Genomic DNA, 27,994 nt, shown 5'->3' on the forward strand with positions numbered 1-27,994 from the left:
CCCCATTAACACAGATATGGCTTTTTGAATATATAACCAAGGCTTCCCTGGTGGCTCAGATGGTAAAGAATCCGCCTGCAATGCAGGAGACCTGTGTTCGATCCCTGGGCTGGGAAGAGCCCCTGGAGGAGGATACTCCAGTATTTTTGCCTGGAGAATCCCCATGGACAGAGGAGCCTGGTGGGCTACAGTCCATGGGGTCGCAAAGAGTTAGACACGACTGAGTGACTAAGCTCAGCATAGCACAGCACACATGTAACCCCAGAACATGTGATTCAGCTTTTTTAAAAAATGGTTTGGTTCTCTTTTCCTGAATTCAAGAAGTCTTTTTGCCTCTGAAAATCTCTTATCTCTCCTGTAATTAAGAAAATTGCAATGATATTTTACATCAGAGATTCTACATAAAATTAAATGTAAAGTTAAAGTGTAAAATTAAATGTAAAGTGGAGGTAACTAACTCTTATGTATCACTTAATTGGGGTCATTAAGGTTTAACACTGCTCTTTAATTGCTAAAATTATGGGGGACCCCTTTAGAAGGACTAGTTTCCAACAATTAAGGCTGTGGGGGACTCAAATGATTGGGTTTTGAGCTTTGCAGATAAATGTAGCATTGGGCAGTAGGGTCTGGGCTTACACATAGATAAAGAGAAGTAAAATACTCCATGAATCCTGGGAAAACCGCTCTTAATGCTGGAGGAGTAACCTTTATTTTCAACCTCTTTGGACAAAGCTCTCCTCTACGTGCCTTTTCACTCAACTTACACAGAAACTGTGAAGGCCCATGGGGAGCCCTGTGGAGGTTGCCCAAGTCTGCACTTTCTAGCTTTCAGGAGGAGGGAGGGGATTCTTAGAACTTAGGTGGGCATGGCCCTCACTGGGCCAGGGGAGGGCAGGGCCCGTGGGGCTCATGGCCTGTCCAGTTCTTACCGAATTGATCCAGTCATTGTAGTTGGAGACCCGTGTGAAGACGGAGGGCTTGCGGTAGTAGTTGCAGCCGAGGGAGGACCCGAAGCTGACTATGCCGTGCACCTGCCACTGGCCGTTATCCGCCTGGCAGTTCAGTGGCCCACCGGAGTCCCCCTGGGGAAGAACAGAGTTGTGTCAGGAGGGGCCTGGGGGCTTGGGCAGGGGCGTGGGAGGGGCAGGGGCTGCTCTTCAGAGCCCTTGTTTTACACATTGGCAGTGTATTTATATTGTTCCATGTGGGTCGCCAAGTTCCCTGAGGCCAGCCCTCGCAGTCACAGCTCAAGATGGCACCATAATACTGATAGGAGCTAGCCCTTGCTCTTCCTCGGTGCCTGGAGTGGTGCTGAGCACTTTATAGGCCTTATTCCATTTCATCTTTACCAAAATCTACGGGGTAAGTATTGCTACCTGGTGGCTCAGATGGTAAAGAATCCGCCTGCAATGGAGAAGACCTGGGTTCGATCCCTGGGTCAGGAAGATCCCCTGGAGAAGGGAATGGCAAACCCATCCCAGTACTCTTGCTTGGAGAATCCCATGGACAGAAAAGCCTGGAAGGCTATAGTCCACAGGGTCTCAGAGAGTTGGACACGACTGAGTGACTAACACACACACCATTTCACCGAAGAGAAAAGCAAAACTCCTCAGTCTGAGGTTGTGCAGGCAGTAAGTGAAGGAGCTGAGATGTGTCCCTGAGTTAGAAATTGATGCACTCCACCACCATTGGGAGTTCCCTCCCACTGAGGGAGTTTCCTGGGAGCTGGTCTGCATGGGCAAAAAGTGGAGGTCTCCAGTGTAAACTGAAGGACACATGAGGCTCCTTCCTGCCCTGTGCTCATGTTGCAAAGCCCACCACATAGCAAGTCTGTTTGGTTAAGATGGTGTGTCTAGAAAGGCCGTGTCGTAGCTATCCTGAAGCGACCATCATGAATGGGGTTAATTCAACAGATAAACTTGAAATCATCTCGGAAAGATCCTGACTCAGCAAATAGGTCCCCTTGTCTCTCTTCCTACACAGAGGGAAGAATAAGTGATGACAGTAATGAGAGACCTCAATGGGACTCAAGGCAGGACCTTCCAGCAGTGAGAGGGTAGACACTATTACAAGGAGAATCTCAAAACATCTTTTCTGGAGACTGAAAGGACAAAGGTCAAGGTCTCAACCATGTGAAGCTGCTTCCTAGCACTTCTGCCGGCAGGTGGGAGGATAGAGTCTAGGACCCTGAAAGACTCTCCGCACCTTCAGGTCCATTTTGCTGGGGGCGGGGGGTGACTTCCTGGACTCACATTGCAGCTGGAGGTCACGCCGTCTCCCCCAGCGCAGATCATATTGGTCTTCACAGTGCTGCCCCACCAACTAGGTTGGGAGCATGTGGCATAGTCCACAACCAGCAGCTCACCCTGCTGCAGGATGTCAGGAAGAGCTCCGTTGGCTGCATGAGACAAGAGAGCAGGTGTCACAGGGACAAAGGGAAAAAGCAAGTAGGGGATGCCTACTGAATTTTCTGCCCAGCCCCTTTTCCTCTGGTCCCTCTTCCTTCCTTCCATCTATAGGGTTGCCATGGAAGCAGCCAATTTGCCTACACTGTATCCTCACAGTTGATTGGCCACTGCTGATTGGTGCAGGGGTGAACACCTGACTCCAGCTAAGCCAATGAGCTCCTTTTCTTGGGAATTTGGGGTTGGGACTAAGAAATCCCAGCCAGAGAGGATATAAATCTGGGAGCTGTTGGTATTGACCGCCATTTTCTTCTCGGGAGAGAAGGATGAAATAGACCCATGAAGAAAAGAAATTCTGAGAGAGGGTTTCCTGAGTTTCTAACAATCTTTCAGTGTCCAATTTTCTCCTGTTCATTAAGCCTGGCTCTCTGCCCTTGACTGAGTCTCTTGTTGTTCAGTTAGTTGTGTCTAACTCTTTGCGACCCCATGGAATGCAGCATGCGAGGCTTCCCTATCATTCACTATTTCCCAGAGTTTGCTCAAACTCATGTCCATTGTGTTGATGATGCCATCCATCTACCTCATTTTCTGTCGCCACTTTCTCCTCCTGCCCTCAATCTTTCCTCATATCAGGGTCTTTTCCAGTGAGTCAGCTCTTTGCATCAGGAGTTCAAAGTATTGGAACTTCAGCTTCAGCATCACTTCTTCCGAGGAAAATTCAGGGTTGATTTCCTTTAGGATTGATTGGTTTGATCTCCTTGCTGTCCAAGGGACTCTCAAGCATCTTCTCCAGCACCACAGTTAAAAAGCTTCAGTTCTTTGTCTCTCAGCCTTCTTTGTGGTCCAACTCTCACATCCGTTCATGACTACTGGAAAAACCATAGCTTTGACTGTATGGACCTTTGTCAGCAAAGTGACGTCTCTGCTTTTTAATACACTGTCTAGGTTCGTCATAGCTTTTCTTCCCAGAAGTAAGCATTTTTTAATTTCGTGGCTGAAGGTGAGCACTGAATTTCTTAAATCCTTATAACAGACTCCCCTTTTGACTGAGTTGGCTCTGTGGATTTCTACCACTTACCATAATATGACAATGAGCCTACTGGCATTTGGAGCCCCAGGTTGGGAAAAATATTTGAATGTGTTGAAAGTAAAGCTTTCCTAATTGTTCGCAATGACACTGCCATCACACTTTCAGTACTACCACCACTGCTACTAACGGCCAGGCTTAATAGTATTCTTCACTTGCATTTTATTAGGCTTTTCAAATACTATGCTAATCCTCATGATAGAGATTAATTCCTGTTTTGACACGTGTGACACTGAAGCCAAGAGAAGCGGTTTTCCCAAGAGCACTCTAATTAACTCCATTCTAACCTGTGTTACTTCACTTTCACTTTTCACTTTCATGCATTGGAGAAGGAAATGGCAACCCACTTCAGTGTTCTCGCCTGGAGAATCCCAGGGACGGGGCAGCCTGGTAGGTTGCCGTCTATGGGGTCGCACAGAGTCGGACACAACTGAAGCGACTTGGCAGCAGCAGCAGCAGCAACCTGTGTCACATTTTGCAAGTGTATGGGCATTTTCACATCTCTTTAAATGTTCACCAACTGTATTTCCATTTTACAGATGAGGAAACTGAGGCTTCAACATGGCTTGCCTGAGGTTACGCAGCTAGTGGCCAACATAGCTGGGAATAAAGTCAAGCACTTGGACCCTTCCCTGGCTCTTGCTGCCTCCAGTGAAATACATTCTGCCTGGGTGTTTTCTGATAAATGAACCAGTGGCTGAATTTGTATCTCAATAAGTAAGAGATAGATCTCCACTTCTCACTTCTGCTAAGTGTCCATGGGTCCTGTTTTTGCAGATAAGCAGACAAGAGGGTGATATCAATTTGAGTGTTTGTGTGTCGATGGACCTCTGTAAAAAAATGTCACTTACAGGTTTGTCATTATGAGAAAAAGTAGTCACTTATTTGCATGGGCCTTCCTGGAATTTTCCAAACCTCTGGTGATTTCCCAAGGGGAGGGCAGGTCCTCTGCTCCTTCTTGGTGACTTACTGTCATTGGATTTCTGACCCTTAGGGAGACCCACACGTACTCAGAGTCTGAGTGGCACGGTAAGGCGGCACGTGACCAGTGAGGTTTGAGATGGGAAGGTCCTCTGATGAGGACCCCAGGGACCTTTGTGGAGCTGTAGAATCCTGAGGTCATGGAGTGAATGCTATTTTGGGCCCTGGCTTTGGGCCATAGGAGGGACTTCTATGCCAGATGTCAGGTAGTCACGGTGACAGTGACAACGGCTAACACATAGCACCGTGTGCCAGGCACTGGTCTAAGTGCTTCCCATGGATCATCGACAACCTTGTGATACAGAGCCTATTATTATCCCCATTTTACAGATGAGGAAACTTCAGCATGGAAAGGCTAAGCAATCTGCACGTGGCCACACAGCAAATAGGTGGAGGAACTGGATTTGAGGCCAGGCATTCTGAATTCCTATCTGTCTGTGTGCATGCACATGTGCGTGCTCAGTCGCTTTAGTCGTGTCCAACTCTATGCGACCCTATGGCCTGTAGCCCACCAGGCTTCTCTGTCCATAGGACTCTCTGGCAAGAGTACTGGAGTGGGTTCCCATGCCCTCCTCCAGGGCATCTTCCCGACCCTGGAGATGAACGCTTGTCTCCTGCGTCTCGTCCCCTGCATTGCAGGTGGATTCTTGACCCACTGAGCCACCTGGAAAGGCCTTATCTGTCTACACTATCCTTCTTCTCCAAGGCAGCAGGCACTTCTTCAGACTCCTTGGATAATGAGCAGAGAGAAAACCCCTGTCTGAACCGCGGTGACATCGCCCCCTTCCCTTGGGAGCCATGGAGCTCCCAGCACCCACTTACTCTGCAGTCTTCCCCAGCCCGTGACGTAGCAGACATAGTTGTTGGGCAGGATGGTGCCGGCAGGCGGCAGGCAGCCCAGCTGGATCTTGTCAGTCAGGGGGACAGAGCTGGCCAGTTTGAGCAGGGCAATGTCGTTCCTGGGTTGGAAAAGAAGTGGAGCATAACTAGAGGGTTGACTGGTTCTGTCCAAGTTATATTTCTGATTCTAGCCCCAGCTGGGATCACTGAACCCCGTCCCTGGCTGGACTGATGCTGACTCTTCCTGCTGTTGGGGTTACGAGGGATTGGGAGCAGCTATGGTTAAACCCCAAGACTGCATTTAAAAAGAAAATTTTGGCCACATTCAGCAGCGTGTGGAATCTTAGTTCCCCTGCCAGGGATTGAACCCATACCCCCTGCAGTGAAAGGTAGAGTCTTCACCACTGGGCCACTGGAGGAGTCCCCCCAGGACTGTATTTTGTCCCTGGTGGAGCTTGAAGCCCTAAATTCCTAAAGGCCGTTCAGGGGACTGTTTAAAACAGAGAGGGCAAGTCGGTCTGTCTTGCAAAGTCCACTCTGATGGATTAGTTGTGGCTGCCTGGCAGGCTGCATTGACAAGGACTCTGAGGTTCTTTCCAGGATCAGCAAGGGAATAAATCCATGATTGCTTGGGGATGTCCATGCTGGCCTTGTACTTCCTGTGTTTGGTTTAGAAAACAGCAGATGTTCAGACCAAAAGGACTTTTTGCCTTTATTCTTCACTCTCCTTTCCACCTTGAGCTCTGCTGTCAGATTTATCCCTGAGTTTCATGTCCTTGTCTAGGAAACCTTTAGCGACTGGCCAATCACATTTTAGACGATGGCTGCAATGAGATCTCCCACCTGTTGGTGCTTGTTGCAATGTGATGTTGACACTGTCTGTTGAGAGCTGGGGGTCTCAGTTTCTTTCCCCTGGGTGGGGATGGGGGGCCTGTGATGTTTAGGAAGTGAAACCATGTGACTTCTGAGACTAAGTCATGACAAGAGATGAAGCTTCTGTAAGATCTTTCAAGATTTCCTTTCTTAGATCCTAACCTCTGTGCCACGAAGAAGCCAAGGCCACATGGAGAGGCCATATGTAGCTAAAAATCTCTCTCTCCACTCTCTGCCCAGCCATCTCCTTCCCATCTCTTAAAGCCTCTCTGGACACATTCCGTGTCATGTTATGGCTTTCCAATGTCTTGTCTGTGTGTGTTTCATCTAGCTGACTAGTCCCTTTGGGGGCAGAGACTGCCTTATGACTCACGGACTCCTTGCATCCTTTGTGAGCCATCATCAGTGCTGGACCACAGCAGGCTGCCCAGATGAAAGAGCGCAGAGAGTTATGGCCACAAGGCATCCTCTGCTGTCCCCTGGGCTGTGATGCAGCGTCATGGGAAGATTTGGTGAGTGAGCTTTCTGGGCAGCCATTCAAGAGTGGCATCTTGGGCTGCAGAAGAGGCCTTGTGTGTGGTTAAATTACGCAAATTTGAAGAGTTGGCTGGGGTACTTCTTTCTAAAGGCCCTTCTGGAACTGCAGATGTGCCCTTGGGGGATGGGAGAGGATGATGGATACATCTGGGTTCCAGGATGGTGATGGGGAAGCAGGAAAAGGGGAGATAACTTTCTGTCCCTGGTGGGGAGATGCCAACAATGCCACACGGTCGTTATTCATATCTAAGCCAGCAGGCTCCTTAACCACCCCCCGCACTGCCTCACAGCCGCACTTCTGGCCATGGGCACCCTGAGAGCTGCTGCAGTGACCTGTGCATCTCTATGCGTCCAGCACTCAGTGTGGTATGTGGAACATGGGTAGGGGGATGGTCACCATGCTCAGGGTGAGCATGGGTGGCATGTGTTCGTCTAAGGAGCTGGGGAGTAGAGTCTCCCTGCTGGCTGGGGAACCATCACTAGGGTTTTGCAGAGCTCTGAACCCTTGACTAGCTTCCTGTGTCTGTTACCGAGGCTGCTTTGTAGGGTTTCAGGGAGTCTTTCTTTTTAAAAGATCTTGCTGGGAGGAGGTACAGGGTGGAGGAAGGCAGGAAAGACCATGCCCCACTCTGCTTATGGACTCCACTCCCAGTCGTGGGGCCTGTAGACCCATCTCTGTGTCCTCAGGGTTTTGCACAGAATAAATCCATGGTCAGTGAGTGCCTGGGGTGGACTGGAACCCTGTAGACTTAACTGGCAGGAGATCTAGGTTCCCCCCGCCACCGCAGTCACATGCCAGCGCAGGCCTCTTTGGGGCTGAGAACCTCTCCCGGCTCCCTACAGAAGGAACAAAGGATGGGACAGCACCCACTGCTTTCTGGGAGACAGCCCACCCTCAGTTTTTGTCCCTGCCAGCCCACCCCCCAAAGCGCATCCAGACAGAACGCACCCTTGGGCAAGCTGGTTGGAGTTCCACTTCTCGTGGATCACAGACTTGGAGACTGCGACGGTCAGTGAGCCAGACTCAGCGGTGGAGAGACTCTGCCGGCCCACCACCACGCGGTAGGTCCTGGAGGAGCTGGGGGAGAGGGGGCCGGGCAGGGAAGGTGAGCTCTGGGCTGTCCTTTCCTCTCTCTGAGCGCTATGGGCTGGGACATCCCAGTGAATGTACCAGTTAGAGACCAAGCTCTGGACGGTGCTGGGGGACCCCAGCCAGCTCCTGCTCCAAGAGCCACTAGTTGGCACTGGGAGTTTTTCTTTCCTTGGGGCAATCGGTTAGTTACAACATAACATAAAAACTACAACAAAACGGTAATTACAACTATATGATACCAACTGTAAACTATAATATAAAATAAAATTATAATAATATAAGCTGTATGTTACTATAGGGGAAGTAAGATGGATACAGATAACTGCAGTCATTTAACTTAAAGGGCATTTTTTATTTTAATTTTAAAATTTTATTATTCTTTTTGGCCACAACTATATAGCATGCAGAACTTCCCTAACCAGGGATCGAACCTGTGCCCCCTGCAGTGAAGCACAGAGTCTTAACTACTGGACCACTAGGGACGTTCCCAAGGCCATTTTGTTTAGTTTAACTCCTCATTTCCTGTTTTTAAATGGGGAACCTGAGGCTTGCATGCGTGAGCGCGTGCTCAGTTGCTCAGTTGTGTCTGACTGTTTGTGACCCCATGGACTGTAGCCTGCCAGGCTCCTCTGTCCATGGGATTCTCCAGGCAAGAATACTGCAGTAGGTTGCCATTTCCTTCTCCAGGGGATCTTCTTGACTCAAGAATCAAAGCTGCATCTCCTGCGTCTCCTGCCTTGGCAGGCTGATTCTTTACCCTTGAACCACCTAGGAAGCCAGCCTGAGGCTTAGGAAGGACTAACTGGTCCAAAGTCTTACTCTCCAGCTCGTTAGTGACAACTCAGAGGTAGAAGCAGGACTCCTGAATCCCAGACCTCTGTGATTTCCCCCACCACCTCATAGAACTTGTAAATTAGGTAGAGAGAAGGGACCACCCCTGACAATGAGAGTGTCCCACTGGCCCAGTGGAAAATCCAGTGAGTGCCAGCCTGGGTATGCCAAGCAGAGGCTGTAGGAAAGGAAGAGGACAAGGTGAACAGTGGATGTCAGAGAGCCTTTCCCTTCCCTGTGGGCCTTATAATGGTGCTAGTTTCACTTTTATTGAGCGCTTGCTCTGTGCTGGCCCGTTTACTGCATCATCTCATTGAATCCACACTGAATACCCATGGATGCTTCCCCGGAGGCTTAGTGGTAAAGAATCTGCCTGCCAACGCAGGAGACACAGATTCGATTCCTGGGTTGGGAAGATCCCCTGGAGAAGGAAATGGTAACCCACTCCAGTATTTGTGCCTAGAAAATCCCATGGAAAGAGGAGCCTGGCAGGCTACAGTCCATGGGGTCGAAAAGAGTCAGACACGACTGAGCGACTAAACTGCAACTACTGTAAATACTGTTAGCTGCTTTTTTGTGGGTGATGGTATTGAGACTTGAAGAAGTCATTTAAGTAGCTCAAGTGAACCAAGTTCCAGATCCAGAGGCCATATCTAGTTCGCCCCAAAAGGGAAGAAGATGGGCCTCTCCCTCCCCATAGTTCCCCTCAGTGCCCTGCACAGAATGGGCAATCCATAGCGTATATATGGGTCTACCAACAGACTGAACTATAGATCGAAGAGAGAGTATTTCTTGGCCAAGAAAGTGGTTATGTGCGATGCTGCTTTATATGGGGTGGTTTGGGCCATCTGGGCTCTAACTCTGAGAGATGAGTGCTGGCCAGCAGGGTGAGCGGGCAGGGAGACGGGGGAATAGCAATTACCTGATGCAGTGGGCTGCTGTTAGGACCCAGTTTTGTTCTATCAGAGACCCTCCGCAGGTGTGACGCCACTGGCCGCTGGAGCTGTACTGCAGGGAGACCTGGGAAGAAGCACAGGTGATCCCATAGCTGAAAGGGTCCCAGCTCCGGCAGTGGGGGCAGGGGAAGTTGAGCAAGCAAGACGCTCGCCTCAGGTGCAAAATCTAAGGGGGCGAGCAGAAACTAATCCAGCTACATAACATTTTAATAGTCTTTAGAAAATTAACACAAAAAATCTATGATGAACAAAATGTCAAAAATGTAAATAAAAACTCTATTAAGAAGTAATTAGTTAAAAAAATTTTTTTTGGCTGTGCTGCGGGGCATGTAGGATATTCATTCCCCAGCCAGGGATGGAGGCCACGCCCCTTGCATTGAAAGTGGGGAATCTTAGCCCTGGACTGCCAGGGAAGTCCAAGAAGTAATTGTTTTGAACATCTTTCTGTAGTGCGACTTGTTGGGATTTTTCCTTTCTTGGGAGCTATTTCTTCAGGACATATTCCTCTAATTTAATATGTGTAAAGCAAAATTGTGATCCCTTCTGCCCACTCCCTGAATCTGTGCTTCCCTTAAATTTTCTTGTCTTGGTAAATGGCAAACCAGCTGTACCTGCTGTTCAGGCCAAAACTCTTGGCGGTGAATTTGATGCTTCTCTTTCTCTCATATGCCTCATTCGAACCCACCAGCAAATCCCACCAGCTCTACTTCCAGAATATGTGGACAGAATGCCTCCCTCCTACCACCTCAACTGCTGGTCCCCATCATCTTCACATCTCACCTGGATTATTATTGTAGCTTCCTATGTATTGACCCTGATTTCGGTCTGGCCCCTTCCTCACCCCATTTCTCAACACGGTGGGCAGAATGATCCTTTTAAAATGTGAGCTTAATTATGTTTCTCCTCTGCTCTGAACTGCCGGTGGCTTCTGCTCTCATACGATGTAAACCCCAAACTGTACAATGCCCTACAAGGTTCTACACGACCACCCTCACCTTACAGGCTCTCATTCCCCTTTCTGCTCCGGCCACACTGACCTCCACGAGTTTCTGGAAACACAACAAGCCCATTTCTGCCTCAGAGCCTTTGCGTTTGCTATTCCTTCTGCCCGAACTATTCTTCTGTAAAGTATTAGCATAGGTTTCTCCTTCACTTCCTGCAGGTCTGTGCTCTTCCCTGTGAGGTTCTCTGTGATCACCTTATCTAAGGGTATGCACACTCATATCCACACAAGTGTACATGCGTATCCTTACACACCCATGCACACATATGGACACACACAGCTCTTTCCTCGTGTTCTGTTTTATTCTTCATCTATCATCACCTGATGTTATGAATTTGCCCATTCAATGGTTGATACTCTCATTCTCCCACTTTAATATAAGCTCTGTGAATTTCATTTCCACTGCTGCATTCCAGGTGCCTAGAACAGTTCCTGTCTCATAGTGGATCCTTAATAAACTGAACAAGTGAGTTAATCAGAAAATGAGTGAATGAATGAAAATGGACTCACCAGGGCAAGTGTCTGGTCTCTCTTGCCGAACTTGTCGCCTATTGCTCTTCAGTTTTTCCTTGAAGACTAAATCCACTCATAGGATTATGAAAATACTTAAGTGCACTTTACCCCTGACGACTCCTCAACTTGTTTTTTTAAAGAAAAACTTGTTTCCACTTAGATTTGATTGCTTAATGGGTGTGGATTGGAACTTGAAGGTGGTTGCATTTGGCACCATTTGGGTCTCTGTGGAAGCTGTCCCATCTCCTTCCCCTTGAAGTCCCTGCCAAGGCCAAATAGAAAGGAGGGAGGTGACAGCAGGGCATTGCCTGCTCTGACCATGGTTCCTGTGGAGGAAAAGCAGGAGTGATGCTGCTTTTCTCCAAATATCACTTCTGATTATCCCCATGACATCTTGTTTGCTTCACATTAAGGGGACTTAGATTAACTGACCTTTTAAAAACAATGCTTAAAATTAGACCAAATTAAAAAGATACCTAAAAGGATGCCCCATGCCCAAATCTCCAAATAGGCTGAAATCATCCTACCGATGTGAAAATTTGAAATAATGTATAAACATACAATTTGTGGGCAGCAAAGTGTGGCCACAAGAGCAAAGGTTAAACCAAATTTGACTCTGCACTTTCCCCCAGGCTAACTGGGTCACTTTGGGCAATTATATAACTTTTCTGAGCCCCAGTCACCTTGTCTAGAAAATGGGAATTATAAGGCTTGTCTGGGGCTCTTGGGATTATTAATAATCATAATAGCTAACACTTTAAATATCTAATAATTTGAACACTTACCATATACCAGACACTGTTCTGAGCTCAGAGTGTAAATAAGCTCACATCACAATCACAGTAATCTCATGAAGCACTATTATTATTCCCACTTTACAGATGAATAAAATAAGGCAGTGAATAGAAATTTGTACAACATGGTCCACATCATAAGGGGTGCCATGTATTTTTAATATTACTCACTGAGAAAGGTAAATTGAGTTGCTTCACTTGTACACTAGTATGTGCCATAGCATGAATAGTCTGGCTCCAGAATCTATTTGGAAACTTTACACATCCTACTTTATTATTATCTCTTTTTTTTTGGCTATGCCCTGCAGCATGTGGGATCTTCATTCCCTCCCAGAGACAGAATCCACGCCCCCTACAGTGGAGATGAGGAGTTTTAAACACTGGGCCACCAGTGAAGTCCTACACACTCTACTTTAATTTTAAACCATCTAGCACTTTATTTTCCAGTGTCTAGTGGATTGTGACCTAGAATCATAATCTTGAGATGAGTGTGGAACAGAAGAGACCCCTCAGCCAATGTAGAGCAAATTATATTTGTTTAAAATTTTGATATCTTGTTCATTATGATAAAGTTTGATTTAAAAAAAAATTGCATTAAAAATTCATTTTGGTTACTGAGTTTTGTGGCCCTTCCTTAACTTTTGCCCCCAAAGTGTGTGCCTCGTTTGCCTCACCCTGGTCCCCACCCGGCTTGACCTGCCCACCCATCCTGATTAAAAAAATCTCCTAGGGAAGCAGAAGCAGGAAGTGTAGTGAGACCCTTCTAAGACTAGCGTCAGTTGGTTCCCAAGGCAAGGATGCGTTTGTATCAGCAAGTGGGACCGAGGTGGAGCAAATGGTCCAGAGGGTGAGGAGTTATTTTGGTAGGCAGCATTGATTGATTCTCAGCACAAGGGTGACCTCTACTTAAGGGGGAGGTATAGGGCCCCTCTTCCAAATTCCCAGAAAAAATATATTGTGGGAGTGTGAGAAAAGTAGAAGAACTGGCAAAAGTACACAGAGCTAAGTACTGGGTTGGCTAAAAAATTCGTTTGGGTTTTCTTTTGGTAACATCTTATAGAAAAATCTGAATGAATTCTATGGCCAATCCAATACATAAATTGTGAATTGTCTGTCGCCATCTATGACTGAAGCTCTCCTAATTGAGGGGAGGATGAATGGATGTTGCATTCCCTCCATGAAACCTACTGATGGCTGCATGGGCACTCTGAGCACTCCCTTACATTGTAAACTCACCCCACTCAACCTTTCTGCGCCCAAACCTGTGTATGCCAGTTGTACTCATATTGTAATCATGTGCATTAATTAAATATGTAACCAATGAAATATGAGTTCTAAAAGATAGCTGTGGTTTACATGGAAACTAAGGTAAGTGCTTGGAAGAGACCAGATAACCATGACTTTTAAAAAATTGCTGTGAATTAAGCATAGATGGAAAAACTGAAAAAATTGAGAAAAAAAGGTCATCATGATCTGGAAGGGCTGTTAGATTGCTTCTTGAGTATCTCTTGGTCAATTACTCTACTTTAAAGAAATGGAATTACAGATGATATTGTGGGGATGATTTATACAAGATAGATTGGTGACTAAATGCATAATTATAAGTTTTCAGTTAAATAAGTATTTAAAGGATATGTGTGATTTCTAATAATTTATCTATAACCAATCTTTCAATTTGTTGTTTAGTCGCTAAGTTATGTCTGACTCTTTGCAACCCCATGGACTGTAGCCCCACCAGACTCCTCTGTCCATGGGATTTCCCAGGCAAGAATACTGAAGTGGGTTGCCATTTCCTTCTCTGGGGCATCTTCTTGACCCAGGGATCGAACCTAGGTCTCCTGCATTGGCAGGCGGGTTCTTTACCACTGAGCCTATTACTCAATCCCAATCATGTCAGATAAGAGATATTTTACTATATTTATTAATGTCAGTGTATGCTTCACATATTTCTTTCATGAGTCCTACCACTAACAGGTCCTAGTAATTTGTGCCTGTGCCCCACCCGGCATTTTTAGTCACCTTATTGTTAGAATTATTTCAAGGTAAGGAGGCATTTACTTTATTGGTAACATCGATTTGCCTGTAGTCAAGAATTAATTTGCATAAAATAGCACTGATTGGTTCCTGAAAGCAAGGAATATTTGCATAGAGAGTGATGAATGGATCTTCAGATAACAATATATTTGTAAGCAAACATCTGATTGGTTAACAGAAAGAATGTATTTGTGAATTTGTGTGGATGGGTTGTGGGCTAGGGCAGATCTTTATCCTCGTTAGAGAAGGCCCCTCTCCTTCCACCCCCAAGGTTGACCAAGGGCACAGAAATGTATTTTTTATTGTTGAATTCCCCCATCCTGCCCGTTGAGTCCCCACCAATCCTCGTTTTTGCCAGTGCAATAGACCCTGTGGTGGAGGGTAAAGGGCTGATGTTATGTATGTAAGGACAAGGAGGCAAGAAGTAGAGTATGGGGGACTCACCTGCCAGGGCCAGCTGTTGGGCCTTGCATCTTCACCTCCAACCACTCTGGACAGTTGTGGTGGGTAAGTGGGGACCCCGCAGCTGAGAGCTGTAGAAAGAGAAAGGGTTGTAAACCCAGGGAGCAGTGACCCAAACAATCTACCCCATACTTCCTGAATTCCCAACCCCCAAATAGAGAATCCCTGTTCTAGAAGGATCCTTATAGGTTGTAGAGTCCTACCCTTTGTTGCTCTTTTCTGAAATTTCACTCCAGCTTTCCTACAACCACAGGACTGAGCCCAGTGGGTGCAGGGAGGTCCCATCCTCAGTTCCACCAGGAGGCTGGAAAAGTGCCTCTGGGCGACAGGGCTTACCTCCAGCCACCAGCGTAGACAGCAGTAAGGCCCTGATCATGGTGTGTCCGTAAGGAGTCCTATATGTGTGGCCCTGGCTAAGGCCCTGGTTTTATGAGTGGGCTTATCGGACAGAGATATACTAGGAAAATTCAAGATGGGGATTTTCTCAAAGCCCAGTGGAAAAATGGCCCATGGCCAATATTCTTTTTCCATTTTCCCTAATTGACACCCTGGAAATACTTGGAAAAAGATGCCAAACGGGGATGTTGAAATATGGTTTCTATCCGCTTTCAACAGATTATATGTTATGAGAAGAAGAAAAATATTGGCTCTTGGAGTTGTGTTTTCATAGAAAACATTAGGTTGCATGCTGAACAAACAGTTCTAGGCCAGTGATCCTCAATGGTGCTGGTATTATCCACCAAGGGGACATTTGGCAACGTCCAGAGACATTTTTGGTTGTTATGGCGAGGGATGGGGTACTGTTGGCATCTAGTGGGTAGAGTCTAGAGATGTTGCTAAATACCTCACAAAGGCACAGGGGCCTGTAACAACGAGGAACAATTCCCCCTCAATTGTCAGTGGCACCGAGGTTGAGGAAGCCTGTTCTAGGCCATACCTCAGCTTGCTGGGTGGCCTAGGATAAGCCACAGAAGTCTCAAGGCCTGGGGCCTGCCCGTCTATGAAACAAGGGGAGAAATGTGTGCCCAGCCTGTTTTGCAATGATATGGTGAGGATTTGAAAAATGCGCTTACCTGAACAGCTGGGGTTTGACAGCCCCAGAATGGGCAGCTGCAGGGGGCTTTATTGGGATGGCTCAAGAGTATTTATCATCCCCTCCTAGGACCACAGCAGTTTGTACTTCTCCAGTAACTTCCAAATGAGGTCAAAGCAGGAACTTCTTAGAAAAGGAGGCGGACACTGGCCCAACATACATGTCAGATGCACTCACGTGTCTTACCTAACCTCAGTCTTATGAAATCTAGCAAAAGGTCCCATATTTCAAATGAAGAAGCTGAGTTTCAGAGAGGTAAAGTGAACTTGCTCAAGATTACACAGCTTTTAAAGTGGCACAAGGGGGCTTCCAACTTAGGCTGGTCTGATTTCCAAGCTCCTTTACTTGAGGATGCTGAAGGTGGCATTTCAAATGTCCTCCCAGTACTGCAATAAGCCCCTTGTGTTTGGTGGGTAGCAGGGTGCATGGGTGGGAAAAAGGAGCGAGGGTTTCCTGGTGGACGTTCTTATTCTTCCTTAAAACTTCATTCTCCTTGCTTATGGTCAGAGCACAGTTCCAGGAAGGCCAGGCTCTGGTGAGACAGACCTGCCCTGTGACCACAGATTCTACCTTTTGCCCAGCCAGAAAGGCAGAGCAGAGAGTGGACTTGAACTGCTAAGACTTGAGTTCAAGTCCTCATTGAGTCAGAACTGGGTGTTACAGCTTGGACAGACAAGTCACTGGGCCTGAGTTTCCTAAATAACAATCCAGGCCTGGATTACAGGATTGTCATATGGGTGGGAAAAATTTGTAATTGGCCGAGAATCATGAGGAGGGTGAGGGAGCCTGGGGTGTAGAATCCCATTGCGCTAGATGCCAGAATACCTGGGTTCTAGTCCCAACTCCACCCCTAACTTCTTTAACAGTTTGGGCTCTTGTTTGTAGTCGAGCAGTCACTACAACAACAAACTATTTCTGAAGTTTCCTATTTTATCTTGAATTAATGTGAATATGCCATTCTGTTCCCTGTATCTGTGTTTATTTTACTATAAAAATAAGATTTTCCTGTAGGAGGTCACTGAACAAATACCGGTTTGGCACATGCCATGGGCTTGCTGTGTGACCTTGGGCAAGTCACATAGGTCCTTTGGCCTGGGGCTGTTTATGAATGAAACACAGAGAAGGACATATGCCCAGCCTATTTCATCACATTTCTGGGAGGGTTTGGAAGTGACAAAAATCTTCATCTAATAGGCTGAAGCCAAAGAGTCATTCACTGGGACACAAGGTGGAAAAGCCCAGGAGCAGGGCTGGTTTCAGGCACGGCTGGATCCAGGGCTCTGGGGATGTCCCCAGCACTCAGTTTATCTCTGTCTTTTGTCTCTGCTTTTCACTGTGAGAGTCCACTCTCAAGCTCCATTACATGGCCTGTAGGAGCTCCAGGTTGTCCTACGGGGACAAGAAGGTTACAGAATCTCTTGTCCAGGGTTTCTCAACTGTGGCGCTATTGACAATTTGGATGATGGTTCTTTGTTATGAGACCCAGAATCCTGTGAACTACAATCCTGTGCCTTGAAGGATATTTAGCAGCAGTCCTGGTTCCCACCCGCTAGATGCCAGTAGTCTCTTCCCTCCTCCTCCAAGTTGTGACAACCAGAAGTGTCTGTACTCATTGTAGAATGTATTCTAGAGAGCAAAACCATCCCCTCCATTTTGCTGCTGTAGCCTCACATCGCTCATCTTCAAACCCATCAGGGAATGAGCGAGAGCTTCCTGGTAGTTCCCACAGAAGTCCTGTAACTGTCTCTGATTGGACCTGCCTCAGGTCACATGACCATCCCTGAACCAATGGTTGTGGTGGGAGAGGGGATGCATGTGTAGATTGGCCAGGTTTAGGACCTGGAGGACAAGTCCTACCCCTGGATCTGGGCACCAGGCTCCAGATGGAGGTGCGGGGGAGGGACAGCACCAAAATAATAATCCAGGTTTCTGGAGAGGGAATAGAGGCTGGGAGAACAGATGAGTTTTATAGCCCACTTCCTCCCACTGGGGCTCAGTCCCCATTTATATGTTGATGGACAACCAGGCAATCTGTGAAGTTCTAAACTGCGCTGTGTCCTTGAGGTCTCAGTGGGGCCATGGAGATGCAGACATGAAATTTCATGAGATTTATGACTCATTTATAAGGGTTCCTCTGAGAAATCCAATGCTCAGGGGTTAGAGACTTGGGTTTGCAGCCCTGTGATTCTGGGTAGTGACTCTGGTTTGGATCCTCACTGCTCACAGAGTGGTTTGGACCAGCATCGCTTAGGATCTGGTTAGAAATGCAGACTTATGTATCCACACCTACTGACTCAGCATCTGCAGTTTAACAAGATACCTCGGTGATTCTCTTGTTTGTTAAAATTTGAGAAGACCTGAGCTAGAGCAAGTTTCATCTCTAACTCAATTTCTTCACCTATCAAATAGAATAAAAAAATCTTATCCAGCTCTTAGGGTTGTTGTTAGAATTAAACAATGGTTTATTCACTTAGAACACTGAGAATTGTCAATGTGCAATAAAATGTTCACTCTTCAGCCCTGAGACCTGCAGATCTCAGATATCAGAATAGCACAGAATTATTCAAACTTTACCATCAAAGAATCTGAGGAGATCAGGGGTTTGCAACCTGTTCCTACAGATGACCAGACAGCAAATGTTTTAGGCTTATGGGCCATACGGTTTCAGTTACGACAATTCTGCTGTTATATGACAAAAAGCAGCCCAATAGGCATAGCTGTTTTCCAGGAAAACTTTATTTACAAAACAGATTTGTTTTTCAGGCTCTGATGTTCAGTAGATTAATGATCTGGGGTCTAGCATGTGGCAGTCACAACAGCAAATGTCTGGGAAGTTTCATTCTTCACCTGGAAAGCTTGATCTGAATTTTGCAGCTTATTTCATCAAACAGCTGGGTTTGTCTTAACGTGCATTTTTTTTCTTCCCACACAATCTTCATAGGAAATCGGTGCTTTGGGAAGATGCTCTGTGTTTATTCTCTGCCATTACATGCCCCCTGGCCTATCACCATGTGAAAATTTGCAGATATGTAGTCCTACTTGATGAGTGAGTTTTAGGGAACTGGCCACCAGGGCCTGCTGCGAATAAAGCTCCCCCTCCTAAGGAATAAAAGGGAGAGGGGAGATGTGCCATTGGGGGTCCAGGTATGAGGTCAGTAGTAGTAATGACGCCTCCTGTCACAAGCTTCTGTTGGCTTCCAAAGGGAGGTGGAAGATGTGCGCATTTTACAGATGGGGAAACAGAGTCTCAGAGAGGTTAGGTGACTCAGCTGCTGTCACTGCTTGTTAGCCAATAAATATCCTCCTTTCTGCTCTGCCATATTTCATGCTATTAATTTGTGTCTTAGATAATGTGAGGGTATGAGAGACTTCCAGGATGGCTCTGATTCTTCACCTCTCACTTTATCCATGCCATTTGCCTTGCAATTTTGCAATGGCCTTCTGGGAGGAGGATGAGAGCCCTGTGGAGCTGAGCTTCCCCAGTCAAACCCAGACTTGACCCCTAAACATATGAGTGTTTCCAGCCAAAATCGGCAGTTAGCCAAAATAAGCCACCTAACTGACTCCCAGCTGAACCCAAGTGTGTGAGCAATAAATCCCTGTCTTTGGATGCTACTGAGAGTTTGTGGTTGGTTGTTATGCAGCACTATTAATTATGCCGGAAGTAGCTGATACAGCTGGTGAAGGCCTTTGTGAACATCTGTGAGCAATAACTCTCTCAGGTTTCTATTTGAGTTCAAAATTGCCAGTTTTGCTCAGGATTGTCAGCACACACCACAGCCTCCACCCGTCCCTGGCATGGCCTTTAGAGGAATCTGTGTGAGAGAATCCTTGAGAGTTGGGGATTAATGGCAGAATAACATGGTTGTTAGTCACACAGGCTCTGGAGTCAGACCACCTGAGTTTAAGTCCTGGTGCCCCATTACTAGCTGTGTGACCTTCAATGAGTTTTTAAACCCCCTCTGAGCCTCAGTTACCTCATCTGTAAAGGGGGATGATTATCAAGGTTGTCAAGATTATTGTATAAATGAGGTCAAGTATGTGAAGCTCTTGGATGGTACCAGGACCATTGGTCGCCCTATCCATGTTCCATGCCTTATGCTCTAGCAGAAATTGCTGCCTCGAGATCCTCCCGAGCAGTCACCATGACTTTGCTTATGCCCTTCCCTTAGCCAGGAAAGTAGTGACCCCTTATGATATCCCCAAGAGTGTCAGTTAGGTGTGTGCTGAGCTGCAAGTTATGGAAAACCTGACTGCAGTGTTTAAAACAAATGCAGATTTATTTTTTCCCACAAAACTTGATATTCAGAAAATGGTTGCTGGCATCAGATCTGCAGCTTGATGATGTATGAACTCATATCTCTGTAATTCTCTTGGCCACAAGATGGCTGCTTTAGCTCCAGATATCGCATCCACCTTCATATTCATCACAGGGCAGTAGAGCTTGGTGATCCAGAGCATGGGCTCTGGAGCCAGATTAACAAAGTCTGGATCCCAGCTCCATCACCTTCTGGTTAAATCACCTTGGGAAGTCATGAAATATCTCTAGCCTCAGTTTTTTCATCTGTGAAATGGGGATGACATTAATAGACTATATCTTAGGATTGTTTTGGGGATTAAGTGAGGTAATACATGTAAAGCCTGTAGAATAGTGCCTGGCACATACCAAGTATTCAGTACGTGTTAGTTATTACTTCATTATTACAACTGTAAGGGACTTGGGGACAAATAGTATTAATGTTTAGCACATCTTTCTTCCAATATAGAGACAACTACAAAAGAAGGAGGTCAAGCAGGACCAGGGGGCCCTTGGGTCAAGCAACCAGCAACATCTTCTGTGCTTGGAAATGTTCTGTTCAAACGTGAAGACTCAGCCTAGGGTATCACTGCCTCTAGGAGGGTGTCATGGACTCCTCTCACCAACTGACACTGGTTTAAGTGTCCCTTATCTGTGCTCCTGGACTGTATTCCTACCTTCACGCTTATACAGTGGCCTCAATGATCTGTTTATGGGTCTGTCTCCTGCAGAACAGGGGTCTTGTTTGGACTGTCCCTGGATTCCCAGGGCTGAGTTGGTGCTGGGCTTCTTGTAGCCTCCATTGCTTGTTGAGTAAATACTTTTTGAGAATGAGCTTGGCATTGTGGGAGGTCATGGTCCCCACCTCCAGGAACCAAAGTCTGATGGGGAAACTGGGCAACTCATTGACCAACCAGAGGTAGTCCTAGTTGAGGGTTTTCCTAGGAAGACTTTAGAGGTGGGGGTGGGGGCACCTCCCTCCTAGATCAGCTCTAGACTAGGAGCCCTGGTGATCCTCAGGAGTGCCCTAAACTAGGGACACTCTGGTCAGGGATCAGGGGCCCCACGTGGACCCACCTCACTGGACACTGGGTCCCTCATCTTTCTGGCCCCACGTGCCCTCTAGGCGGCCTCAGGACTAGAGAAGCCTGAACTGAGCCTCTTGTTTGTGTATTACTGGTCGTTTCTTCCTGTGACTTGGCCCAACTTTTTCCTTTTCTGGGCCTCAGTTTCCCTGCCTGTCTAGTGCAGTGCAAGCTTGCCCACCTCTGACCTGCTGTGACTACATGTGGAAGCCACTGCTGTTTGACCAGGGTGTGGTGGTTCACAGCTTATGAGATGTGTGTGTGTGGGGGTGGGGTGGGGTGCAAATCTCTGGTGTGTCCTTAACTCACGTCCCCTCAGGCAGCAGGTTGCCTCCTGGGATCGCCTCCTCCCCCAGTACCTCCAACAGCTCCCCCTCAAGGCCAAACCAGCCTGAATGAGGGGGCCTGTCTTTCCATCCTTGGTGTGGAAGGGGCAGCCCCCAGAGAGCTTCCGAACCCTCAGGGGACATGGGAATCAAGAATGAAGGCAGGGGACTTCCTTGGTGGTCCAGGAGCTAAGAATCTGAGCTTCCAGTGCAGGGGGCCCAGGCTCAATCCCTGGTCAGGGAACTAGACCCCACATCTGCAACTAAGAGTTCAAGTGCTGGAATTAAGACCCAGGGCAGCCAACACCCCACTCCAGTGTCCTCGCGTGGAGAATCCCAGGGACGGGGAGCCTGGTGGGCTGCCGTCTATGGGGTCGCACAGAGTCGGACATGACTGAAGCGACTTAGCAGCAGCAGCAGCAGCCAAATCAATAAATTTAAAAAAAAAAAAAAAAGAAAGCAGTCAGCTTGAGGGGGAGAGAGGTTTATTGTGGTTGTTGGGATTTGTGGCCTGGGCTCCTGGGGATGAATCACAGCTGCAGTTTCTGGAGAAGCAGAGAACAGTGAGGGACTCAGGGTGGCATGAGTCTCAGCCGGGAGGGAAGGAACAAGGGGGCACAGCAGGTAGTACCAGGCCTTAATGAGCCAGGCTCGCCTCTGCCCCCAGGGTTGGCCCCCTCAGCACTTCCCACCACTGTGCAAGTGGGCTCAGGACACCACCTGCTCCCAGAGTGACCCCCTGTCCCTCCTCAAAAGGTAGATGGTCATCCATGCCACCCCCTCTCCTGTGTTGGGGCCATATTTCACCTTTGGGAGCCCTGGTGGGGAGCCTAGGGTTGGGACAGAAGGGTTTGCTGAAGCAAATGGATTAAAGGGTTGGGGAGTCGATGGCCATTTCTTTACTGCACCCGACTCACGGCTGCACGCAGTAAACACTCAATACTTCTTGAGCAGGTGAATGGAGGAGTGAGTAGAGGAGCAAGCGAAGGAAGGGCAAGTGAGGGTGAGGGGCGGCAGTGAGGAAGGAGGGGCGGGCAGTGAGGAAGGAGGCCTGGGGGCGCACCCACCTCGTTGATCCAGTCGATGTAGGCAGACACACGGGTGAAGACCGTTGGCTTTTTGAGGGTGTTGCAGCCCAGCCCGGAGCCGAAGCTGACGATGCCTCGCACGTCCCAGTTGCCGTTCTCGGCTTGGCAGTTCAGGGGGCCGCCCGAGTCCCCCTGCAGCAGATGGGGTGGGCGTCAGAGGGAGGCTTGGGCCACTGCCGGGGGGGTTGTGGTCAGAGTGGGGCAAGTGAGTTGGCCTCTCTGCCTTGGTGCCTCCTGTTTTGGCCTCAGCTTGTCCATAGTGAGGGAGGCAGAGAAGATATGGTTTGGGAGTGACTTGACCTTTATCCTAGGGGAGCCCTAAAGTATCAGATTAAGTCTTGGTTTGCTGTGTGATCTTGGGATAATGAGAACCCTCTCTGTGCCTCAGTGTCCCATGCCTGTGTCTGAGCTGCTCAGAGAGGTGAAGATGCTGGGAGTTGTGTAGGGGACCCTGCAAAGTGAGGGAAGTGGAAATGGGGAAAGGGTCCTGTGTTTAAAAGTGGGACCGTCTCTGATTTCCCTGGATGCTTCTTGCTTCTGTGTCAGATTCCCTGAGTCCTCTGTCTCCCTGGACCGACGGAGTTGACGGTATGACGGAATGTGTGCCCAGACTTGAATGAAGTCTCTTCTACACGTCAGACTCATTTAGTCCTGACAGCAGCCCTGTGCTTCCTGTTGCTCCATTTTATAATAGGGAAACTGAGGTTCAGAGAGGTCGAATGGCCTGCCCAAGGTTATGCAGCTGTGAAGGGGTGGGATTGGGACTCGGATCCAGAGACTGACGTTCAGCTTTCCTGCTCTGGCTGTAGTGCTGGTGGGGGAGGGGAAGGGGGACAGTGACAAGCTTTTCCTAAGTCCCCTGAGCCCAACTGGGACTCAGTCTCCCCCCAGGGAGAGGGTTCCTTGTGGGGTCTCCCCACTTCTCACGCCTTCGCTCTCCTCCCTGCCCCTAGCACTTGGCCATCTGCATTAGGGCTGGGGTGCGGAGTCTGGACACTCACGTTGCAGGCTGAGATGACTCCATCGCCCCCGGCACAGACCATGGTTTCCTTCACCGTGGTGCCCCACCAGTCTCTCTGGGAGCATGTGGCATAATCCACCACAGGCTGCAGGCCCTGCTGCAGCTCGGCGGCAATGGGGCCGTTGGCTGGAGAGAGAATGGGTCGTGACTGGGCAGGCAGCCCAGGAAGCCCTGGCCCCAGGCCTTCAGGGAACAGAGGGCTAAACGGGGCTCGGCCAGGCCAGGCAAGTTCTGGCAAGACTTTAAGGGACACACTCACATGCCTTTTATTGAGAGGCAAGACTCTGAGCCAATGGTCCCAAACTGGGTTAGAGACCCTTCAAAGGGTCAGAAGGGTAAAACCAACCCATAGAAAACCCTCAAGAAATAACTACCATTTATCTTTCATTTATGTTCTGGGGTTTTAATTGTCAATGGTTTCCTTGTAGTTCTCTACCTTTGGAGTCAACCGTGAAAAGATTTTTCTCAGCCCCCAATTTTTCAAGTACTGATCTCCATTTTCCTCTAAGTCTTCTGTAGGTTCATTTATTTGCATTTAACCTTTAAATTCAGCTGGAATTTACTTGAGAATTCCACTCACTGGAATATACTTGGTATGTGATCTAATCTCCGACACCAAAATGGTTAGTTTCGTTGATTCAATAGTCACTTAACATGGCACTTAGTAGATGTCCAGCCCTGTTCTAAGTCCTTGACAAATTTTAGTCCATTTAATCCTTATAGCATCCCTTATATGCACTTGGCGTGTCTGGCACATGGCACGTGCTTAATAAATATTAGCCATCATTACACAGTTTAAGAAGATGTGAAAATGTTAAGGCAGAAAGGAAACTGGTGGGCAAATATGGGTGGCATGCTTCCTGTGGGGGCTGCTTCCTCCAGGAAGGCGCTCATGATTTGCCAGGGGCTATACTCACTGTAGAGACGGCCCCAGCCAGTGACGTAGCAGGGGTAGTCCTGAGGCAGCAAGGAGCCCGCCTCTGGCAGGCAGGCCACCTGGATCGTGTCACTCAGTTCCACGGTCTCTGCCAGCTTGATAAGGGCAATGTCATTGCTGGAATCCAAAGTGGAGGTGGTGAATGACAGGAGGGCCTGGTGCACCAAGCAAATGCCAAGAGGCCTGGCCTGGGAGTTGGGAGTCACGCCAAGGGTGACCAGGGGTCCTCTGCACACATCCCAGACTGCCAGGTTTTACTAGTGGACAGAGATGCTGGGGAACGAATGATCTGCTTTCTAATTCCATCACCTGCCCTGTAGGTGTAGCTTCTTCCCCCTACTTGTGTCTTCACATCACGACAGCCTTAGCAGAGAAGTGCCAAGAGCAGACGCCTTCTGAGCCACTGTAATTGAACCACCGTATCAGCCGAAATTAAGCTAAAGCAAACTGGAAATTATGACTGTAAAAATACTTGCAGATTCCATTTTTAATGTTTCCGCGTCGCCCGAATGGAAGCAGACAACCCTAGGTAGACTCGGTTTCGTTTGTGGTTCTGCCACTTAGTGGGCTGTGTGACCTGAGACGCATTCCTTAACCTCTCTGATCCTCACGTTCTTGTCTCGGGCTGTTGTGAGGATTAAATAAGAGATGGCATGTGAAGTGCTTATTGCAATGCGGGCAGGCACGCAGTAAGCATCAATAATGGGGAGTGCTGGCTGACAGACTTCAGGTAGCATACCAGGGGGGCCCCGGGATTCTTATTCCACGTGTACTTTCTGGAGCCCCTTGGTCAATGATGGGAATGGGAGGGGTGTCCGTCTCCTCTTAGCATTTTGCTGTTTTGTGTAACGCCATCATCTGCGGGCCATTCAGGGTGAGGATGGGGCCCCGGGACAGGCTCTGTCTCCATCTAAGGGACCTCCTCTTCTTCTGAGCTGCCCCTGTGGGGCGTGTGATGGCCAGCTGGGTACTCACCGAACTAGGAAGGAGTTCCACTTTTCGTGGACAAAGATGGTGTCCACACCCACATAGAGGGAGCCGGCCTCGTCCTCCACCTCCAGGTTGTTCTTCCCCAGGGCCACGCGGTAGGTCAGGGTGTTGCTGGACAGAGCAAGGGGGCCAAGTCAGGGTCCTGCCCCCACTGGTTGGCAGGGTAGAGAGGGAAGTTGGGGCTCTGGTAATGCAGCTTCGGGGTCACTGTGGAACTCATTTGGGGGAAGGCACGGTTCACCCCATTGACCCTTCCTAGGGCACGGGGTAAGGACCCTGGTCTTGGAGTCAAGTCCGTTCTAACTGCTGGGTGGGCAGGCTCGGGCCTCAATTCCTCTCCTGTAAGGTGGAGATAATCTTAAAACTCACCTGCCAGGGATGCTGTGAGGATGAACTAGTCCACACTGCTGCTGGCCTGCATTATCTCACCCGTATTCCCCTCTAGCCACCTCCTCCTCTCCCCTCACACAATCCGCTCCTGCCACACTGGCTTCCACTTTATTTCTCAGACATACCAAATGGACTCCCTCCTCTGGACCTTTGCATCGGCTCTTCCCTCCATCTGTGACACCTTACTTCCAGACCAGAGATTTCTTCCCTTATTTTCTTCAGATCTTGGCTCAAGCATCCCCTTTTCAGAGAGCTCTTCCCGGGGTCATGTCATTTAAAATCGAACCCCTCCTTCTTCTTATCCTCTTCCTGCCTCTTTGTTTTTCTTCGCTACCGCTTGTTTTGTTACATATTTACTTGTTGGATGGCCTGTCACTGTCTTCCACTAGAATGTAATAAGCTCCCTGAGAGCACAAACTGCATTTTCACTCCCACGTTCCCTGGCACATAGTAGGTGCTCACTAAATATTTGTTGAATGAATAAATGGACAGCTGAGTTACTGGATATGCGTAGCCTGCTTGTCCCTGTGTCTGGAGTGTGTGCCCTGGAAGGGCAGTGGGCGGGGTGTCTGGGTGGCTTCTGGCTCACCTGATGCAGTGGGCAGCTGTGAGCACGTGGCTGGGGCTGATCAGGGTGCCACCACAGGTGTGCCTCCACGTGTTATCCCTGAGGTACTGGAGGGAGATCTGCAGGGGGGAATGTGGCAGGATGCTGTTTCAGCCCCAGGGGCACACTCCCCATTCCCCTCTCCACCCTGCCTCCCACACCCGCTGCAGTGAGCTTACCTGCCAGGGCCAGCTGTGGGGAATGGCGTCCTCTCCTCCCACCACACGGGCTGATAGGTTGGGCTGGAAGATGGGGACCCCGCAGCTGGAGGCTGGGGGAGACAGAGAGGGAGAGCACAGGTGAATGTGGCTGGTATCTCATTGAGGAAGGGACAGGTGGAAAGAGCACACATTTAGGGACTAGGCAGACTTGGGTTTGAATTTTCCTGTAAGACTTTGGGGAAGCTGTTGAGTTTGCTGGGCCTCAACTTCCCTTTCTGTGAAATGGGTAGACTAGCACTAACCTAGTAAGTTTGTCCTAAGAACTAAATGATGCATATGAAGAGTTGAGCAAAAGATCTGGTATAGAGTGAAAGTTAAATCACTGAAGGAAACACCAAGGTAGGCTGGCTTGGTGTGAGTGCCCAGGTACACCTGGGTTCTCCATCCTTACCCTGCTGTCCCTTTTGAGGCCACAGCATGGCGGGGATGTGTGAACATGGAACCCATAGAATTCCAGATTGTCTTAGCTGTGGAATGGTCAAGAGCAAGTGCTGGGCATACTCGGACTCAAATTCTGCCTCCACCACTAACCAGCCATGTGATCTTGAAGAAGATACTGAACTTCACTGTGCCTCAGGGTCCTCATCTGTAAAATGGGTCTATATTAATAGACCCTGCCTCTCAAGGTTGATAGTGAATCAAATTGGCTCCTGAATGTCGAGGGCTTAGCAGAGTGCTTGGCACAGAGTAAGCATGCAATACACAGGAGCAGCTATTGTTATTATTACTACTGTTGTTATCAACTGGAAGACTCTTAATGAAGTGCTCTTATTTGCCAAAAGAGCCAGTGAGCTTTAGAGAGGTGATATGGCTTGTTTAGGTCCTGCTGAGAGAGAGTGACATTCGAGTCAAGTTCCTTGACTCCCAATCTGGGAGAAGGCTGCCAACACGGGAAGCTGCCATCCTCTGTGCCAGCACAGAATCCCCAAAGGAGAGATGCTGATCCCAGGAAAGGTAGGCCCCAAAATTGTTTAATTGCTATATGGTGTCCAACTCTTTTGCAACCCCATGGACTGTAGCCTACCTGGCTTCTCTGTCCATGGGATTTCCCAGGCAGGAATACTGGAATAGGTTGCCATTTCCTTTTCCAGGGGCTCTTCCCAACCCAGGGATCAGACCTGCGTCTCCTACATGGGTAGGCGGGTTCTTTACCACTGAGCCAGCTGGGAAGCCCAGACCCCCCGATGGTCCCCGGGGTGCCCGGGGATGAGGCAGCTTCTGTTCCCCCAGGTTGATACTACATCTTTCTGCACCTCATCGCTCATCCTCACCCTGGGGAGGTCAGATCATCGGCCCTATTTCGCAGATACAGAAGCAGAGTTGCCCAGCAGGCAAGTAGCTCATTTGACACAGCTGATCAGTAGTAACTGGACCCATACTGGACCTCAAAGCCCCTTTCCTAAAGCCCTGGAGAGCAGAGGGCCCCTGCCCCTATCCTTGTCCGAGCTCACAGCCTGGTGGCTGCAGCTGGTCACAGAGCCTCAGCTTACCGTAGGCCAGGAGCGTGGTGAAGACCGTGATGCCCAACAT

The 27,994-nt window shown here is 48.5% G+C and overlaps 2 protein-coding genes across 2 annotated transcripts in view; both read right to left on the minus strand.

Moving 5' to 3' along the window:
* The window catches only part of LOC138415840 (chymotrypsin-like elastase family member 2A), a 17,825-nt gene extending 2,920 nt beyond the window's left edge, over positions 1 to 14,905 (minus strand). The window contains exons 1-7 of the mRNA XM_069544385.1: positions 14,746 to 14,905; positions 14,392 to 14,480; positions 9,570 to 9,667; positions 7,673 to 7,801; positions 5,296 to 5,432; positions 2,253 to 2,398; positions 930 to 1,082 (exon numbers count right to left, since the gene is read on the minus strand). Coding sequence (XP_069400486.1) covers positions 930 to 1,082; positions 2,253 to 2,398; positions 5,296 to 5,432; positions 7,673 to 7,801; positions 9,570 to 9,667; positions 14,392 to 14,480; positions 14,746 to 14,785 — 792 coding nt within the window. The 5' untranslated portion in view covers positions 14,786 to 14,905. The remainder of the gene's footprint in view (positions 1 to 929; positions 1,083 to 2,252; positions 2,399 to 5,295; positions 5,433 to 7,672; positions 7,802 to 9,569; positions 9,668 to 14,391; positions 14,481 to 14,745) is intronic.
* A 6,777-nt stretch (positions 14,906 to 21,682) lies between these two features.
* Positions 21,683 to 27,994, minus strand: CTRC (chymotrypsin C). The gene is made up of 8 exons (XM_069544386.1): positions 27,955 to 27,994; positions 26,423 to 26,559; positions 26,226 to 26,323; positions 25,232 to 25,357; positions 24,237 to 24,373; positions 23,300 to 23,445; positions 22,278 to 22,430; positions 21,683 to 21,755 (listed from the first exon to the last, which is right to left on the minus strand). The coding sequence occupies exons 1-8, from the start codon at positions 27,992 to 27,994 to the stop codon at positions 21,741 to 21,743; spliced, it is 852 nt and encodes a 283-aa protein (XP_069400487.1). The 3' UTR covers positions 21,683 to 21,740.

Source organism: Ovis canadensis, chromosome 12, assembly GCF_042477335.2.
Source record: "Ovis canadensis isolate MfBH-ARS-UI-01 breed Bighorn chromosome 12, ARS-UI_OviCan_v2, whole genome shotgun sequence".
NCBI lineage: Eukaryota > Metazoa > Chordata > Mammalia > Artiodactyla > Bovidae > Ovis > Ovis canadensis.